This window comes from Cuculus canorus, chromosome 20 (genome assembly GCF_017976375.1).
Source record: "Cuculus canorus isolate bCucCan1 chromosome 20, bCucCan1.pri, whole genome shotgun sequence".
In the NCBI taxonomy this organism is placed as follows: domain Eukaryota; kingdom Metazoa; phylum Chordata; class Aves; order Cuculiformes; family Cuculidae; genus Cuculus; species Cuculus canorus.
Window position 1 is genome coordinate 6,799,735 of NC_071420.1, and position 18,297 is coordinate 6,818,031.

Sequence of the window (18,297 nt, forward strand, 5' to 3'; positions counted from 1 at the left end):
CCCAGGCGGGCGGGAGGAGGCGGCGCAGGCGGGGAGATGGCACCGGCGCCACCGGGAGCGGAGGGCACCGGAGGCACCAGTGGGACCAGTAGGAATGGCACCGGTGGGACCAGTAGGGATAGCACCAGTAGCAGTGGGACCAGTAGGGATGGCACCAGTGGCATCAGTGGCACCGGTGGCACCAGTGGCAATGACACCAGTGGGAGCAGCAGTGACGGCACCAGTAGCAATAGAACCAGTGGGACCAGTGACACCAGTGACACCAGTAGCAGTGGCACCAGTGGGACCAGTACAGGTGGCAACAGCAACAGTGGCACCAGTAGGACCAGCAGTGATGGCACCATTGAGACCAGCAGGGATGGCACCAGTAGCAGTGGGACCAGTAGGGATGGCACCAGGAGAAGTGGCACCAGCTACATCGTGTGCCACCACTGGTGGGGTTAGCGGTAAAACCACTGGTGGTTCCACCGGAGCCCTACTGGTGCCACCAGCAGGGCCACCAGTGATGTCAGCAGTGCCACCCTAAGCTGTGGTGGAACCAGTGGGACCAGCAGCGATGGCACCAGTTACAGCGTGTGCAACCACTGCTAGGATCAGCAGCAAAGCCTCTGGTGGTTCCACCACCAGTGACCTACTGGTGCCACCAGCAGGGCCACCAGTGATGTCAGCAGTAGTGCCACCAGCAGTGCTTTCACCAGGCCACCAGCAAGAATGATCCGTGACACCACCACCACGAGAAGTGGCACCAAAAGGGCCATCAGTGATGCCACCACTGCCACCAGTGCCACCAGCAGCAGCACCAGTGCTGCCAGCAGCAGAGCCACCCATGCCCTGGCCTGTCCCCCACTAGTGCTGCCCTCCCAGCGCCACCCGTGCCCGGTCGCGTCCCCACCACAGAGGGCCAGGCAGGGCTGTGGGTGCACGTTGCCTTTATTGCTGGTGTCTCGAGGTCGGGGTCCGCCGGGGGAAGGTCGGCGGTCCCCAAAGTGGGGGTCGAGTCCCCTCAGGGCTGCAGCAGGGCAGGGGCCGGGGGGGACAGGGGCTGCGCCTGCCGGTGGCAGCACTCCAGGTCACCCAGCGCCCCGAAGAGGCGGCTCAGCCCCTCGGGTAGGGGGGGCTCTGGGGGGAGCACCCGTGAGACCCCTCTTCCACACCACCTCCATGCACCCCAAACCATTCCCCTCCACTCCAAGCCACCTCTCCTGCACCCAAACCACCACCCCCGATCCCAAACCATTTCCCACTGCACCCCAAACCATCCACCCCATACTTCAAACCATCCCCCCTGCACCCAAACCATCCCCCTGCACCCAAACCATCTCCCTCACCCAAGTCATCTCCCTGCACACCCCAAACCACCCCCCTCACACCAAACCACCCCATCCCCTCCACCCCAAACCACCCCCCACCCAAACCCTGCACCCCAAGCCATCCCCCTGCACCCCAAACCATCCCCCCGACCCCAAACCAACCCCACCCATACTCTGCACCCCAAACCCCGCACCCCACCTTGGCCGAGGGGGCTGCTCTGGGTGCTCTCGGGTTCCAGCAGCTCCCAGTACTTTTCCCTGAGGAGAAGTGGAGGCAAGGGCTACGCTCGGTGCTTGGAGGGGGCGCGGGGTCCCCCCGGGGATGTGTCTCACCTGAGGGCCCCTCGCAGCCCCTGCAGGTGCTGGAAGAGGCGCTGCGCCTCAGCCGTGGGGTCCAGCGGGTCGCTCCAGCCCCGCAGCGTTACGCCGTGCCGTGTCCGGTCACAGCCCATGTCTGTGGGATAGTGGGGTCACCATGGTGGGGAGACCTCTCCCCCAAAATCCCCTGGGACCCTACCCTGTACCTGTCCTCTCCCGCTGGTGGCAGCAGCTCCACTTGTCCCCACGGAAGACGCCGGGGTGGTAGGAGCAGAGCACGCGGGGGTTGTTGACGCAGCCCTTGCGCAGTGCCGACAGCCACTGGTTCAGCTCGTTGACGCACTGGGGGGACAGTGAGGGCTGTGTGACCCCTCGGGGGGTGCGGGTCCCCTCCTGTCCCCTCCCATCCTACCTTGCACTGGAGATAAGCCGTCTCCTGCTGCTCATCCGCACCCACATACACCACCTGCATGACGTGGGCACTGCCAAAGCTCTTCTCCTCCACCTTCTCGGCAGCCAGGATGTTGGCCAGGGCGATGGAGCCACTGGGCTGATGGGGGAGATGACACAGGGGGTCAGAGCCACCCCACCACTGCCCTCACCAACCCCCAGCACGCCCATACCTCGGCGCCGGGGCTCTTGCCGAAGCTGAGGGCCTCTCCGGTGAGGCAGAAGTGCAGCTTCTTGGCAGCAGCGCCGGCGAGCTGCGTCCCCTTGCCTCGCATCTTGTGGACGAAGAGCATCCCCTCCTTCACCACCGTGCTGGGGGAGCCCAACAGCCGCCCCTCGCCTTCCTCTTCCTCCTCCTCCTCCTCCGTCCCCACCAGCCGGGTGATGAAGTCCTTCATGCAGGCGATGCCGTGCTGCAGGGCGGGCAGCAGCGGGGCCAGCCAGGCCTCCTTGGTGCGCCCCGCCGCCGGCTCCATGTTGCCCACCAGCTGGATGGCCTGGAGACCAGGGATGGCAGCGTCACCGGACCCAGCCTGCCCTGACGGGTACCCCAAACACCCCAAGGGGGTGACACCCCCCTGGTGCCCCCCATCCCACCTTGGCCAGGAGCAGCAGCGTGCGGCTGGTGCGTGCGTCGGCGTGCGTCTCCCGCAGGTGGAAGAGCTTGGGGGTCATGATGGCCGGTGAGAAGAACCGGAGGCAGAGGAAGCTGGTGACGGCCACGAACCTGGCGTGCTGTGGCCACCCACGCCGGAAGAGATGTGTGAGGGTGTGTCCCAGCACGGGACATCCCTAGGCACCGCAGCCACCGGTGCTCCAGCACCAGCGATGCAGCTCAGGTGCTGCACCGCCCTGCTGTCCCCACACACCCTCCATCCTTGGGGGCTGCTCCAAGCCCAAGAGGTCACCCCATGGACCATACCCAGAGCACCCTGACCCCACGGGATGTCCCCGTTTGATCTCACGTCCATCCCTGCTGCAGCCCAACCTGGTGCTGAGGGAAGCGCTCTGCGACACGCTGGAAGAGCTGCCGGAAAGCGGCGCGGATGATGGGGGGACACGCCGGGACTGACTTGGCGATTGTGTCCAGCAGCTCATCCAGGTAGGACTGGAGGTGCTGGCGGCCCTGCTCGATCACCTCGCCCTCCGTCTGCACCCGGTGCAGTGCCGAGCACCTGCGGGCACCGGGGCCGTCAGCCCCATGTTGGGCCCCTCGCCCCACCACCCCCCGTGCCCCTTACCCGACGTCTTTGGTCTCCACCTTGCCGGGGTCTAGCTCCACGTGCTTCTTCTCCTCGAACACGCGAGTGATGGTGGGGCCCAGGACGGCGTGCAAGTATGGCATCCCTGTCACCTGCCGAGGGGCAATGCTGATGGGGGGCACGGCCACCAATTTAGCACCCAGAAAGGGTCACCCAAGGGGTGTTCTCCAACATCCCTGCTCAGGGGGAAGATGCAGCCCTCCCAGTGCTCCTCCCAAGAACCGGCCCAGAGCTGGGGTAAACTGGTAAGAGCAGCTTTGGGGTACTGTGGCACCTTGAGGAAGGACTCCATCGACTTCGAGGCCAAGGAGTTGCTCCGGAACAAAGTGTTGGGCTCACCTGTAAAAAAAGGAGAGGGTCTGTGAGCCTGCGAAACAGACCTGGGTCTCCCACCAGGCAGCTGCAGTCCCGGAGGGTATTTGTAGGGGCTCTGCCCTCCACTCCCGCCCACTTTCATGGGAGTTCCGAGGATTCCTAACCTCAAACAACCCGCTTCTCTACAAGCCTCAGTTGCTCAAGGTGAACCCAACAGTTTCCCACCCGGAGCACAACGTGATGGTTGAGCCTTAACTGTCACCCCAAAAACATCACCATATAAGGTCCTGGTGGTTTCAGAGCCCCAGCAGAAGGCTGGAAACCTCCAGCTCCGCTCCCTGCTCCAGCCTTACAGGGCTTGGCCAGCTCCAGCTCAAAGAGCAGGTCCAGGTACTCCTTGACCAACCCTTGGCCCAGGAAGAGTTTGACCAAACTGATGGCGACCTCCTGCCGGCACTCGGCCGTGGTGGTTTCATCCAGGAGGGTGATGAAGTGCACTTGGCCATCCTGGTGGGAGAGGCACCATGACATGATGGCTCGAGAGACGCACGTGCTGGCAGAGAGTGGGAGGGAGGAGAATGCCCCAGCTTGGCTTTGCACAGACCCCTCACCTGGCGCCCCGACTTCACCTCTTGGCACAGGAGCTGGACCAGGGGCTGGTAGCAGTGGGAGGGCAGCACGGTCTCATCCCGCAGCCTCACCTGCAGCTGCAGCGAGCCCAGGCTGCCTCGGCGCCTGCAGGAGCACAGAGCGGGTGAGTGGATGGAGGAACGGATGGAGAAGTCCTTCACCGAGCAGCTCAACAGCCCCGGGAAGCCTGACGGGGCTGCCCTGCACTTGCCCCCACTCCCAGACCAGGGCATTTCCAGAAGCTCGCCCTTAAAGGTATGATGCTTCCCAGGAATAACCCCCCTCCGAACACCCCTGTCGGCACCAGGACCTTCTGGTGCACCCCAACACTGACTCACCCATCCTCCCTTGGCTTGGATGTGTCCGGCCGCAGTCTGAACCAGCCCTCCTCCTGCCCGGCCGCCACCAGCCCCTGGACGCTGAACACCACCTGGAGGGCAGGCAGGAGGGGTTGGGTGGGCAGTGGGGCAGCCCCCCAACCGTGGTGATGGGGCTGTGGGTGCTCACCTTGCCCAGGAAATCGTTCCTGCCGACCAGGTCCCAGTCCCACACCTCCACGCAGAGCTGCTCCCCGGCGGGCTCGGCCAGCTCAAACTCAAAGGTCTCATTCCAGCGGGGGTAGCAGGATTTCTTGACCACCTGCAGAGGCATCAGCTTCATCCCTGCCTCGCTGGGTAGGTCCCACCTCCCTGGGCACAAGGAAGGACACTCACGGTGCTCTCCTGCACCTTTCCGTTGTAGCGCAAGCGGACAAAGGGGTCAGAGGCTCCATTCCGGTCCTTCCTGGCCAAATCCCTGCCAAGAAGATGGAGAAATTGGCAGGATCCTCCCAAAACACCTACAGGCACTCACTCCCCACCTCGGAGAATCATGGAATGATTTGGGTTGGCAGGGACCTTAAAGATCACCCAGTTCCAATCCCCTACTGTGCATCTCAAGATGAATACACTAAAGATGAGGTGGACCCTGCCCCAAGAACCCCAAGAAGACCCTGATACAGTGGGGAAACTGAGTCACAGAGCTCCAGGACCCCATTAACTGCTGGGCTTGTGGGAGGATACGCTGCGTCCAGGGAAGGGTAACCGAGAAGACCCTGATATGGTGGGGAAACTGAGTCAAGGAGCAGCCAGGACTCCCTGTAGGTGTCCCAGACGCACTGCCAGCATCCCCGCGCCCCCTCCTCACCTGGCCTCCAGCACAGCGCAGCGCAGCCGCTGCCGGCCACCCGGGCTCCCCAGGACCTCCACTCGCAGGTGGATCTCCCCCTGCACCTCCTCGTCGGGGTCCACCTCCCTGAGGCTCATCCAACCGCTGTAGCCTGTGGGAAGAGGGGGGGACCCTCATGGGGGGCACCGTGGGCCCTCGGGACTGGCTCCTCAAAGGGGTGGGAGATGGGTCCTGCTGGGACCCTGCCGGCCACCCGCGCCCCTACCTTTGGGGTGCTGTGCCAGCATGTCCCGGGTGATGCAGACCTTCCCGATAACATCGTCACGGCTGGAAAACAGAGCGGGAGCCGGACACGGCGTGGGACAGGAGCCTGCCTGCTCAGGGGTTTGCACTGGGGCTGAGCACGCAGGCAGCCCCGATCACCCATTCCCACACTCCTGCCCGTACCTGAGCGCATCCTCATCCATGACGTAGATGGAGATGCTGTGGAAGGAAGGCTGGAGGTACACCTCGTACTCCTCACCCCAGAACGGTGATAGCGTCTTCCACACTGTGGCAGTCCTGCAGGCAGACAGTGCTGGGCAGGGGCTCTCCCCATCTCCCCAGCTTTTGGTGATGCACCCACAGTTCTGAACTCCCAGGTGGGGCAGGGGATGGGTCCCTGTCCCTGTCCCTGTCCTGTCTTGTGGTTCTGGGCTGGCAAGACCTGGGGAAGGCTCTACAGGGTGTGGGGTGGCCACACATTGCAGCCCGTGTCTGGGGAGAGCAGCTCAGCCCAAAGTGGGAAAGCAATTTAATAACAATAAGAATAATGATGATGATGATGCCATGCCTGCAGCAGGGTAGATGTCGGCACCCCCAGGAGCCAGGTGTGCCAGCCCGTTTGGAGCCGCTCACCTGATGATGGCCTCATCGTCGATCTTCACGATGCAGTATGGGTCACTGCTCCCCGTGCTAGAAGGAGACAGCACAGCTCTGTCAGTGGGGGTCCTGGGATCTCACGGTGATGGATGACCAAAGCCTTCAGCTCCAGAAAAGCCCCCAGCAGAGTGGGTTCCTCAGAGGGACCCCCAGTGCCATGGGGTGCCGGGGTAGAGGCATCCCCGAAGCCAAAGCCTTCACCAAAACCTTCAGCCTTTGACCATGGCTGCAGGCACACGGTGACCCTGGCTGTGCGCACATCCCAGCCTGTGTCCGGCCACCACATCCCGCTGGCAGCTGAACGCGGCTTTCCTCTTCCAAATAGGAAGGCAAAGAGCAAAACCACCCCACCCTTTCCCCAAACCGGCTCCAGGCACCTGCAGCCTCATCGCACACACTGGGAGCAACGCCAGGGCAGCCTTCTCCATCCCCAGGGTCACCTGGAGCCCCGGCACCTCCACAGGGACAGGGACAGCCCTGGGGACACCGCTGGGGATGCAGAGGGTGTGAAGAGGAGCACGTGCCATGGTGTCTGCAGGCTGCTGGCAGCCGCTGTGATGCTCTGACCCTGCTTCCTCCCCAGGGATGCCCCGAGCCAGCCCTCCTGTGTGCCTCTGCCGGAAAAATAATCACTTTACAGCTTATTGTCCCATCCTTAGAAATGGAGTGAGTCCATCGCAGGGTGGGGGCTGCAGCAAGGGAAGCAGAGGAGCCAGCAGGACCCGGGCGCTGCCCAGAGGGACAGAGGTTGTGGCTCCCATCCCACACCTGCCGGCACAGAGCAGCCCGCTCCAAGCCCAGTTATTCATTAACGCCGGCGCTGGCAGCGTTCCTCAGCCAACAACTGTGCCGGAGAGGGGGGCACGCACGGCGGGGGGTTGGAGACTCTAAGCACGGAATGATCTCCCTGTCCCCAAACCTAAGAGGGTGGCTGCTGGGGGGGATTAAAGAGGTTTAGGGGGATCAAAAAGGTTCGGGGGGTTGCAAAACAGAGCTGTGAGGGTTTTTCTTCACGCTGGGCACCACGCTGGCACCTCCATCCCAAGGCGCCCAGTTGTTCTGGCAGCACAGGCAGGTTGCTCAGAGCAGCTTGGCCCCTGCCTGCCCCTACCTCCAGCCCTGCTCCCAAAGGGATTTATCGGGAGTGGTGGATGAAGCTCCATTAGGCAGAGCCGGTGTTGACATTTCCTGCCTTGTGCAAACCATCAGGTGGGCAGGGAGCGCGCAGGCAGCAAGGGAACATCTGCCGTGCCCAGCGATGCCGGGCAGCCTGCGGTGGGAGCTGCAGGAAAACCTCGTCCCCAACACAGGCACCTTCCGAGCACGCGGGCTGATCCGCAACCCCTGGGATGCAGCGGGCCACCAAGCCGCTGGGGCATCGCGTGTGTCAGGGATTAAAACACAGGGGCCAAAACTCGCCTGGCAGCGGCTGCAGAGCTGCCGGGGAGCCTGTGATCGCACCCATGGGGATCCATCCCTGCTGCGAAGGCAGGTGGGGAACCCAGCATCGCACTGGGTGACATTGTCCATATGGCAGTGCCATCTCCGGGTGCGTCACCAGAGCCCAGAGGTGGCAGGGGGAGAGTGACGTGGCTCGCGGGCTCTCAGCGGCGCTGCTGCCCATCCCTACCGCCACCCCGTCACCAGCTCCGGTGCGGGGCGAGGAACTGGGAAAGAGGAAGGTTGGGCTTTAGAAAGAGGAAACGAAGAACAAAGCTTTAAGGATTGACAGAACAGTATAAATTGTGGGGGGAGGGTTCAATAAACGTGGGCTCGGAGGGGGCTGAGGTATTGAGATTTGCTATTAGAAACTCGCCCTCTCTGCCACATCTTAGAGGGGGGCAATAAAATAGAATGATATAAACCAAATCTGGCAACACTTGGCTGGGAGGGGGCTCAGCTCCTCTGTGTCCGGGGGGACGGCAGCAGAGCCCACCCAGGGCTATTCCCGGCTATTTATTCCGAGCAGAGCAGGTTTCCTGTCTCTTTATGGGCAGTTTTGCGGTTTCGTGGCCACACGGTGCCAAGCCTCGCGCTGGGCGGGCGCTCGCTGCGAAGGGAAACCCAAACAGCATCTCCTCCGCATGGGGAGGAGGTGGGAGACCCAAGGGGCTCAGCCTGGGCGAAGCGCCAGGGAAAGCACCCGGCTACTGCCAGCAGCATCACCACCTGCCATATCCTCCTGCTGTGCTCCCTGGGCTGAATCCTGCAGGTTGGGGGGGCCCCAGGGAGCTCTGGGGGCGCCCATCACCCATGGGTGCTTCAGAGCAGGGTCTGAGCTGCATGCATGCCCCGGGGCTGCTGCGGACACCCTTTGGAAAACTGGCAGTGATGGCAAAGGCTGTGCCAGGCAGAGCAACCAGACTGCATAACCCTGGTCCAGGGCAGGGAGACGGCAGCAGTGGGAGAGCGTCCTGGATCCTGTGCCCCAACTTCCATCCCCACCGTACTCCCTGCCCAAAGCCTCTGCTCCGGAAAGCTCCACTCGAGGCATCACACAGCCGCTTTCTGCAACCCACGCTCCCCGAAAACAGAGCCTCCAAAACCCCAAAGGCTCCCAAAAAAAAACAGAGAATCCCCAAAACCCAGAATGTCCCCCAAATCTAGAGAATCCCAAAACCCCAGAGTCTTCCAAAAAACCCAGAGTCTCTCCCAAAACCCAGAGAATCCCAAAACCCCAGAGTCTTCCAAAAAAACCAGAGTCTCTCCCAAAAACCCAGAGTCTCCCCCAAACCCCAACTCCTGCCCGTGTTGGTCACAGCTCCCAGCAGGGAATTTTGCCAAGGGATTTAAAAATCAGGCCCTGACACACGGGATTTAAAAAAAAAAAAAAAAAAAAAAAAAGTCATCTTTCTTTCCGTGTTTATCCTCTTTTTCCATGACGGATGGAGGATTTTGCCGGTTTCCCGGCAGCCCTGCTCCTGTCCAGCAGCCCCCGCTGCCACCCCCGGTCCCCCAGTGCTGCCCCAAAGCCACCAAAAGGATGGAGCGATGGGGTGATGGGGGGGACGCGGGGACACCCCGACACAAGGGGCTGCCGGCGGAGACCCCAGAACGCAGCTGGGGTTGGGAATGGGGTAGGACGGGGCAGTGGGGCTCCCCTGTGCCTTTCGGAGGTGGCTGGACATCTGGGGTCCCCCCAAAGGACCCAGCGGCAGACAGGGGGAGCCTCTGGATGAACGCCAAACCCATCCCAGAGGGGACCCCAAAGCCAGGCACTGCTTGGAGGACACCCCAAAGCCACATAGGAGGACCCCCAAAGAACAAGGGTCTGTTGAAGAGACACTCCAAAGCCACTCAGGGGAGGGATTCCCAATGCAAGGGGACCCTAAGCCACCCCGGGGGGCTCCTAAAGCACAGGGACCTGCTGAAGGGGCACCCCAAAGCCATCCTGGAGGTAACCCCCAATGCAAACAGACCCTAAACCACCCTGGAAGGAACCCCAAAGGACAAACACTGCTGGGAGGACACCCCAAAGCCTCCCTAAGGAGAACCCCCAAAGCAAAGGGAACCCAGAGCCACCCTGAGGGGAATGCCAAAGCACAGGCACTGCTGAGTGGACACCCCAAAACCTCCCTGAAGGGAACCCCCAATGCAAGTGGACCCCAGACCCACCCTAGAGGAACCCCAAAGCACAGACACTGCTGGAGGGAATCCCAGCCCCACCCTGGGGGGAACCCCAAAGCACAGGGACCTGTTGGGGGGACACCCTGAAGCCTCCCTAGGGAGAACCCCCAATGCAAAGGGACCCCAAGCCACCCTGGGGGGAACCCCAAAGCACAGCTCTGTTGGGGGAACACCTTGAAGCCTCCCTAGGGAGAACCCCCAATGCAAGGCGACCCCAGCCCCACCCTGGAGTGAACCCCAAAGCACTGGCAATGCTGGGGAGACTCCCGGAGCCCCCCCAGGGGGTGTGTGCCAAGCAGAGACACCTGTTGGGGGGAACTCCCTCAGGCACTCACATGTCCTTGGCGGGCAGGTCCCTGCCCTCCACGATGCGGATGGAGAGCGCGCTCCGCCTGGCCATGGCGAGCGGGCGGCGGCGCGGGGAGGGGAGCGCGGTCTCGAACCCGCGGCCCCCGGACCCACGCCCGAGCTCCGCCCGCTACTCAGCGCGCGGGGCGGGGCCGGAGAGCGGGGGCGGGGTCTGAGAGGGAGTGGGCGGAGTCTGGCCCGGAGTGGGCGGGGCGTAGTCAACAGGGCATTAACGTGTGTTTGGGTGGGCGGGGCCTGCGCTGGGTGGGCGGGGCCTGCGTGGGTCCCACAGAGGGTCCCGCTCAGCCCTGCAGCCCCAGAGACGCGGGGGAGACGTGGGGAGGACACGGCAGAGACGCAGAGAGGAGTCACGAGGGGGACACGATGGGGACACAGGGGAGATCATAGCGAGGATGAAGCAGACACACAGGAGGGACACGGTGGGGACACTGAGGGGGATACGACAGGAACATGGGGGACACACGGAGGGGGACGAGGCAGAGACAGAGGAGGGGATGGGAGGGGACAGGGGGTGACATGAGGGACAGAGCCAGGAGGGACACAGGACATGGCAGGGACAAGGGGGACAAGCAGAGACAGAGGGGGACACAGTGGGAACAGAAGGAGAAACAGTGGGGACGTGTGGGTGGAGAGAGCATGGACAGAGGAGGCCATGGGGGAGACTCGGCAGGGACACAGCACAGCAGGGACACGGGGGGACACAGAGGGGGCGCGGTGCCCAGCAGCTCTGCCCCCCCCCATGTCCCCACTCCCCCACGCACCCCCCTGCGTCTCCTCAGCCACTCGGGGTGCAGCGCGTGCGGGATCACACGGGGGGACCCGCGGGTGCCGGATGGGACAGACTGGGAGAACTGCCCTGGGCCATCGCTGTGTCCCTCACCCGGGGGATGAGGGGGTCCCTGTTCCCCACCCCAACACGGCGCATGCGGCACCGCGTTCCCTGAGAAGGGTGCGATGACACTTCTCCCACCCGTGAGCAGCCCCCGTTGCACCCCAGGATGGTGCTTAGAGCCCGGGACGGCTGCGAGTAGGGCACTGCCATGCCCAGGGGTCAAACAGGGGCAGATGCGGGCAGAGAACATGCGGAAAGGCTTTAATCACCCACTGTGCCGCAGCTCCTGGTGCAGCGGCAGCACCAGCCACATGCCATGGCAGCGGGCATGGAAGCACCGGCAGTGGCGGTGCCATTGCCATGGTGCCGTGGTGCTCAGAGGTGCCGGGATGCTCAGAGGTGCTGAAGATGCTCAGAGGCGCGCAGCCGGTTGGTCGTAGACGTGGTGCGTGTTGTACCGCTGCACCGTCACCGCCTCCGGCTTGCTGAAGGTGCTGCTGCCACCGCAGGCGTCCCTGCTAAAGAGGAGAGGGGGATCAAGAGAAAAGGGGCTGTTCGTAAAGGCTTGTGGTGATAGGACGAGGGGGAACGGGGATAAACTGGAGAAGGGCAGATTTAGACTGGACAGTAGGAAGACTTTCTTCACCATGAGAGTGGTGAGACACTGGCCAAGGTTTGCCCAGGGAAGGTGTGGTTGCCTCATCCCTGGAGGTGTTCCAGGCCAGGTTGGATGGGCCTTGGGCAGCCTGAGCCAGTGGGAGGTGTCCCTGCCCATGGCAGGGGCGTGGAATTGGATGGGCTTTAAGGTCCCTTCCAACCCAAACTCTTCTATGGTGCTATGATCAAGGGGGACCATGGAGGGCTGGTGTCACCATCGGACACCATCTCGCACATGTCGCAGCCACCGCGGTGGCACACGAGTGGCACTCACCCCTCGAAGAGCAGCACAGCCACCAGGGTGGCCAGCAGGATGGCGAAGAGGATGGAGAGGATGGCAGTGAGGGCGACCATGCCAGCGCTGTGCTGGCTGCGCTCGGCGCCGATGCTGCTGGGCGGCTGGGCTGAGGAGAGAGCGGGAGGGGAGGCAGGGGCACCCCGGGCAGTGCGGTGCCCTCATGGGTGAGCACAGGGCACAACTGCTCCGTGCAAACAAACACCCTACGCAATCCCAGGGTGCAAACGCACCGCGCAAACACAACGTGCAATTCCCACACGCAACGCTAGCGAGCAAAAGCACCCTGAAAACGAGACGCACAAGCGCATTGTGCCACTGCCCAGGGCCATCGCTCACCAGCAGGACCCGCGGCAGCCCCTGCCTCAGTTTCCCTGCAACCTGAGCGTGCAGCCCCAAGATTGCCCCATGCTGCAGGGTGGGTGCAAGGGGCAGGACAGGCACCCAGTGGCCATACCTGTCTGCAGGGTGATGGGCTTTGACCAGGCTGTCTCAGCCACGGGCACGGAGCCCTCCAAGGCAAGGAACTTCACCCTGGGATGGGAAGGGACGTTGGCTGTGCTCCCCACGCCAGGGGTGCCTTCAAGGCTCGAGGGGACACAGTGGCTCACCGGTATGGCCCCGGGCCGGGCAGGGGGCCGTTGCAGGTGGGTCTGGTCTCGTCCGTGGTGCAGCTGGTCTCGCTGCCCACACGCAGCACCGTGATTTCCCCGGAGGGCTTTTGGCACGGGTAGTTGAGGAGAGTGGTGTTGAGGGTCAGATACGCAGGGGCGGTGGTGGGGAAGCCCTGGAAGCTGCGCTCCGGGGTCCCCGGCTCCAGGCTGTCATTGAAGTTGGGGACGGCTGCAGGGAGCGGGATGGGGGTGAGGAGGGACCCCTGCCCGGGGCTGCTCCCCCCCCAGTATCCCACCTACCACTGGGGATGGCCACCACCAGCCAGATGACAGCGTCGCTGTACGCATCGAAGACACAGCGGGGTTGCTCCAGCACGAAGGTGGAGGTGGTTATCAGCCCCCCAAGTGTGGGGCTGGCTAGGACCGGCGTGTACGGTAGCGGTTCTGTGGTGGGAAGACAAGGGGGTGCAGCGAAGGCGAGGACCCTCCCCGCTACCCCACTGCAGACCCCAGCCGGCAGCAGCGTGAGGGGATCAGCATGGGGACAAGGACAGGAAGGACCCCTGTACTTCTACTGCAGACCCCAGCAGTGCAGGGGGCTCATCGTGGGGACGGGGACAGGAGGGACCCCCCCCACTCCAGACCCCAGCTGGTGACAGCAGCGTGGGGCGCTCAGCACGGTGACTGGGACAAGAGGGACCCCAGTGATCCCGCTGTGCGGCCCCTGTTCCTTCCCACTCCAGTTTGGGGCTCAGATGCACAAAGAGCAGCAGCACAGACCACCCCCCCATGCCACCACCCAGGGGGGACACCCCTGTGGGACCCCCCAAGTACCCAATGTCATGCCAGCAGACCTGGGGGGGGGACATTGGGGACACTGGAGGTGGCACCCAGGACAGAGGGCAGCTGCTGCCCCGCACCGGTGCCCAGGGGACCCCCACCAGCCGGGGACAGCGAGGTCCCCAGCCGTGCGTGCCGGCATTGCTGGACTCACCCTGGGCGTGGGCGTTCGCCAGGAGCAGCAGGAGCAGCGGGAGCATCGTGCGGGTGCCTGGGTGCCGCGGGCGGGACTGCGGGTGTTGGGTGCTGCGTCCCAGGGGAAACACCACCAACCGCCCACATTCCTGCGCCCGCCCCGGCTCGCGGCAAACAGGTCGGGCCCGTTTCCCAGGGCGCATTCGCTACAGCCGAGTGCCCGCTGGCGCGCTGAGAACCCACACGCTCGTGGCACCGATGGGCAACCACCCTCACCCAGGCCGAGGGGCAGAGGGCACCACCCCTGCGTGATGCCCACCCTGGGGGTCCCGCAGACCCCACCAGTGCCAGCACGTGCCCCTCGACACCAAGTGCCAACAAACCCAGGCCCCAGGTGGTTTTGGGGGTCACGGTGCCCCCATCCCCGATGTCTGGCGAGCAGAGCCAGGCTGGTGCGCGAGCAGCAGAGGGAACAAGGGGGGAATGTCTCGCACGGGGCAAGGAGAGGCAGGGAGAGAGGGAACAGCAGAGTTTACTGGGGACACAGGGAGCAAAGTGGCCCCACCGGCCGCTGGGGCGAGGGCAGAGTTGGGGGGATGTGGTGGGTCCTGTAGGAGCTGCGGGCGAAGGCGCTGCTCCCCGGATCCCGGCGGCACAGGGCCCCCCACGCCTCGGCACTGTGGGGGAGACAAGCAAAGCCATCACACTGGCACTGACAACCCCTGCCCACTATCAAAGGGGCCCTACCTCCTTCCCAAGCCCTCGATTTAAGGTAAAAAAAAAGCTTTTTAAATGTTAAACCCATCTCTTTGCTGGATGCACCCCGCCATGCACCTGCGCCCTCCCCCAAGCGCCCGTACCCCACGGTGCTGAGCGTCACCACGGCCAGTGCGGCGCCCAGGCTGGCGAGGATGGAGGCGATGATGACCACGGTGCTGCCGCAGCGCAGGGGCATGGGGTCAATGTCACTGGGGCTGCTGGCTGGAGCGAGGGGGGGATGAGGGATGTGGGGGTCACAGAGGAGCAGAGATGAGGCGATGGGAGTAGGAGGGCAGCGCGGGGAGGTCACGGACCACTTCTCCCCTCTAGGTTTTGGGGTGCTGGCACCCAACCTGTGGGGGATGGCAGCGCTGCCAGTACCTCTGCGCAGGAGGATGGGGTCTGACCACTTCGTCTCTGCTTTGGGGCCATGGCAGTCCATCACCAGGAACTTCACCCTGAGTGATGAGCACGGTGACAGCGCGGGGACAGGATGGGGAATCACCCCAGGAGGACTGGGGGCTCCCGGCAGCCTCACCTGTAGGGCCCTGGGGAGGGCAGGGGGCCGTTGCAGGGGTCCTGGCCGTCCTGGTCCCTGCATGCCGTGTCACTCCCAACCCGCAGGACATCCGGGCTCGGTGACGAGCAGGTGTATGCGGCCGCTGCTGTCTTCAGCGTCATGTAAGAGTAGGCGGTGGGAAGCTGTGCATACCGGGGCACGCTGGCCGGGGATACGGGGTTTCTGAAGGTAGACGAGGCTGTGCAGCACAGACACGGGGTGAGGGCTGTGGCGAGGGTCCCCACGTCCCCCTATCCCGGCGCAATGGATGCTTACCATTTGCAAAAGCCACCACCAGCCAGACAGCATCGGAGGCGTTGGCGTGGCGGTTGAAGACACAGCAGGGCCTCTCCAGCGCGAAGGTGGTGGCGGTGAGCTTCCCCGGCAGTGCCGCGGGGGGCAAGCGAGGCACATAGGGCAGCAGGGCTGGGGGGCAACAGTGAGACCCCAGCCCACAGCCGCACCAGCACCCGTGAGCACCAGCGCCTACACCGCGGGGCTCACGTGCTGCTGGCACCAGCGTGGAGATCCCCAGCCATGCCCAGCACAATAACCCCGTTCCTGGCACAAAGATCCACAGAGAAAACACCTCGCAGCCCCTCTGAGCCCTCGTCCCCCTCTGCCCCGTCCCCTCCGGGAGTCACCCAGGCCCGCAGCTGTGCCCAGCCCAGCCAGCGCCAGCAGCACCCGCAGCAGCTCCATAGTGGTGTCCCAGCAGCACTGGACGTGGTGACCTGCTCCGCTCACCAACCCCACTGCCGAGGGGACAAAGCGCCCCACGCGCCCCTGCAGTAGGGACCGCCTGTCCCCAGGTGCTGGACCCTCCCAGCGCCACATTCCTGCACCGGCTCTGCTGGCCCGGCGAGACCCTGCGGGCACAGGGGCCACTGGGTGCCTCTTGGACACCCCCAGGGAGTCACCTTGCTGGCTCCAGAGCTGCGGCGCCAGAGCGGGCTGCGAGGATGCAGGGCAAAAGCCTGGGAGGTGAAAGGGGAAACTAAGGCACAGAGGCACCAGAGAAACATTAAAGGACGAGTCATCAGGAGTCGCAGGCTTTGTTGGGGTGGCCCTGCACCCCCCTTGCCCCATCAGGACCTGCATGGCTGTGGGTGTCCCGCGCCCACCCAGTGCCAGGGCAAGGAGCAAGGCCACACCCGGCTGGGTATGGGTGCAGCCAGCCTTGCCCCAAGGGTGGGGAAGCTCTCCAGAGCCAAAATTCATCCAAAGCATTCAAGGCGAACGGTCCCACCCAGCGCCACGGAGGCACCCAAGCTCCAGGGCCAGCCCGTGCTGGCGTCTCCCCATCCCTCCCTCCCCTTGGTGGCAGGGGGGACAGGCCATGGCCCCCTCCTAGTCCTTGGGAAAGGGTCCCCAAGCCCTTGGGACACGGACCATGACCCTGGAATGGGAGAGCACAGGCCCCCCCTGACTGCTCCCCGGGCAGAGGGGTTTGGACTGGACCCCTTCCCCACTGCCGCCAAGGGGTGCGGCTGCAGGGCAGGGACCCCCCTCCCAAAGGGGCTGCGACCGCGCCTTCAGATTAAGTGGAACTGGGGCATCGCAAGATTACACAGCCCAGCTGTGGAGGGAAAAACAGGCACAGCTGTAGCCTCCATCCCTCCTCCCACCTCTGCCGCATCCCCCCTGCTCCCCACACTGCCAGCCCCCATCCGCCACTCAGACCCCCCTTGGCACTCCCGGCACGGCGACGGAGGCAGGTTGACGCAGGGGGACACTGAGTCACAGTTTCGGCCGTGGTACCCGCTCCCAGGGCACGGGGCCAGCATACCTGGGAGGTCAAGGCTTGGCTGGTGAGAACTGTGCCACAAATGAGTGGCACCTCAAGGGGAATGGAAAACCCTGCTAGGAGCTCCAGCCAGGACCAGGGGACCCAGGGCTTTCGGACAGACCTGTTCAGTGGCGCTAGAAGCAGTTATTTGGGGCTCTGTCCCCTCCCAGCTCCAACTGGCACCATGGCATCACCGTTGTGCTTTTGCCCTGTGCCAGCCCTGGAGCTGCTCGCCCTCCACCAGTCACCCCTGTCCCAGGACATAGGGAACCGGCTTCAAAGCATCCCCATGCACAGGGGCACCCGGCTCTGCGGGGGCTAAGCCATCTGCGGGGGCTAAGCCATCGCGGGGCTCAGCACGGACACGGCCAGGATTTTCACAGATGCCTCATGTCCTTGTGACAGAGGACGTGACAAGCAGGGCTGAGCTGCGGTGCCCCAGCCCTGGTTCAGCCCAGGCACCAGGGGATTCAGGCACAGCAGCAGCCACTGGAGGTGCCCTGGGCCACGCACGCTCAGCAGGAAATTCTTGCCTTGTGCAGGGCTGGGTGAGCCCTGCTCAATTTTCACATCAATTCATTGCTGTGATTGGTGGGAGAATGTGATCTGAGGAGAGAAAAGTGAGGTTTAGACTTGAAACCTCTCCCTTTCGCAAGCAGGGCAGGGGAGCAGCAGGCACCACCCGTTTCTGTGACGCTCAGTACCACACACAGACCTGTGGCTCCCAAGGAGCTCCCAACTTTCCAGTATCCCCAGCTGCCTGAGGGCTTTCTGCCCAGAGGGGGCAATCAGGAGGCTGAGGGTACAGGATGGACATCGGGAAAGCTCCAGCCCTGGACTGCTTTGAAAACCTTTAATTTCCATCTTGATGTGAGAGAAAGAAAACTGCCTCTCTGCTCTCCTAGATGATACAGAGCCAGGAGCTAACAGGAAGCACGGCCACATCCTGGGTCTCCAGGGAGGGAGGGGGAATGGCAGGTGGCTCCCAGGACCTGCAGGGCTGGGGACCACAGCAGAGGGAAAGGCAGAAACAGTTCTGAGCAAGGGTTCAGCTACATGGAGACAAGCAGCCTGGGGACAGCATCCAGCATGGGCCAGGACTGAGGCGATGCTCCCTTCGCAGGGTGCCAGCACTGGGCTGAGTTCATGGTGCAGGAATGCGCTCTGCTCACAGCCTCACCTGGTTGCCACATGGCTCAGCACCCAGCAGAGGCAAGGAGGATGGTGGCCCTGTCACCGCCGAGGCCCATTGCCATGGAGAACAGAGATTTGTCACCGCCGGGTGGCACCATCCATCCCCACAGCAACAGCACAAAGCCCTGCAGCAGCCTCCTCCCGGTGCAGACAGCCCCGCTGCTGCCGTTCTTTTGGAGAGGGGAATGGAGGGACCAGCCCTGCCCCAAGAGCTCCAGGATGACGGGAGGGGGGATGGTGCACAGCCAGAGCCG

At 63.7% G+C, this 18,297-nt stretch overlaps 2 protein-coding genes across 2 annotated transcripts; both read right to left on the minus strand.

Annotated features, from left to right (window-relative positions):
* Positions 1–282: 282 nt before the first annotated feature.
* On the minus strand, positions 283–10,488 carry LOC104058679 (ras GTPase-activating protein 4). The gene is made up of 21 exons (XM_054085358.1): positions 10,336–10,488; positions 6,350–6,406; positions 5,900–6,013; positions 5,718–5,779; positions 5,471–5,603; positions 4,999–5,080; positions 4,793–4,924; positions 4,624–4,715; positions 4,267–4,390; positions 4,009–4,162; positions 3,615–3,679; positions 3,320–3,432; positions 3,067–3,253; positions 2,676–2,813; positions 2,252–2,575; positions 2,041–2,178; positions 1,835–1,970; positions 1,644–1,764; positions 1,510–1,568; positions 632–1,048; positions 283–475 (listed from the first exon to the last, which is right to left on the minus strand). Exons 1-21 carry the CDS (start codon positions 10,398–10,400, stop codon positions 441–443), a joined length of 2,748 nt encoding a protein of 915 aa, XP_053941333.1. The 5' UTR covers positions 10,401–10,488; the 3' UTR covers positions 283–440.
* A 1,089-nt stretch (positions 10,489–11,577) lies between these two features.
* On the minus strand, positions 11,578–15,762 carry LOC104058678 (uncharacterized). The gene is made up of 11 exons (XM_054085398.1): positions 15,705–15,762; positions 15,337–15,486; positions 15,040–15,259; positions 14,279–14,959; positions 14,019–14,046; positions 13,762–13,948; positions 13,068–13,211; positions 12,765–12,996; positions 12,611–12,687; positions 12,133–12,262; positions 11,578–11,719 (listed from the first exon to the last, which is right to left on the minus strand). Exons 1-11 carry the CDS (start codon positions 15,760–15,762, stop codon positions 11,614–11,616), a joined length of 2,013 nt encoding a protein of 670 aa, XP_053941373.1. The 3' UTR covers positions 11,578–11,613.
* Positions 15,763–18,297: the final 2,535 nt, after the last annotated feature.

Excerpts from the sequence above, each read along its gene's own strand:
- LOC104058679 (XM_054085358.1), bottom strand. The coding sequence starts at position 10,400 with ATGGCCAGGCGGAGCGCGCTCTCCATCCGCATCGTGGAGGGCAGGGAC. Across the intron at positions 3,433-3,614 it reads CGATGGAGTCCTTCCTCAAG|GTGACAGGGATGCCATACTT; the intron begins GTGCCACAGTAC and ends GCCCCTCGGCAG. Across the intron at positions 1,765-1,834 it reads CCACCAGCGGGAGAGGACAG|ACATGGGCTGTGACCGGACA; the intron begins GTACAGGGTAGG and ends ACTATCCCACAG.
- LOC104058678 (XM_054085398.1), bottom strand. The coding sequence starts at position 15,762 with ATGGAGCTGCTGCGGGTGCTGCTGGCGCTGGCTGGGCTGGGCACAGCT. Across the intron at positions 15,487-15,704 it reads GGGCACAGCTGCGGGCCTGG|CCCTGCTGCCCTATGTGCCT; the intron begins GTGACTCCCGGA and ends GTTGCCCCCCAG. Across the intron at positions 12,688-12,764 it reads CCCGGCCCGGGGCCATACCG|GGTGAAGTTCCTTGCCTTGG; the intron begins GTGAGCCACTGT and ends TTCCCATCCCAG.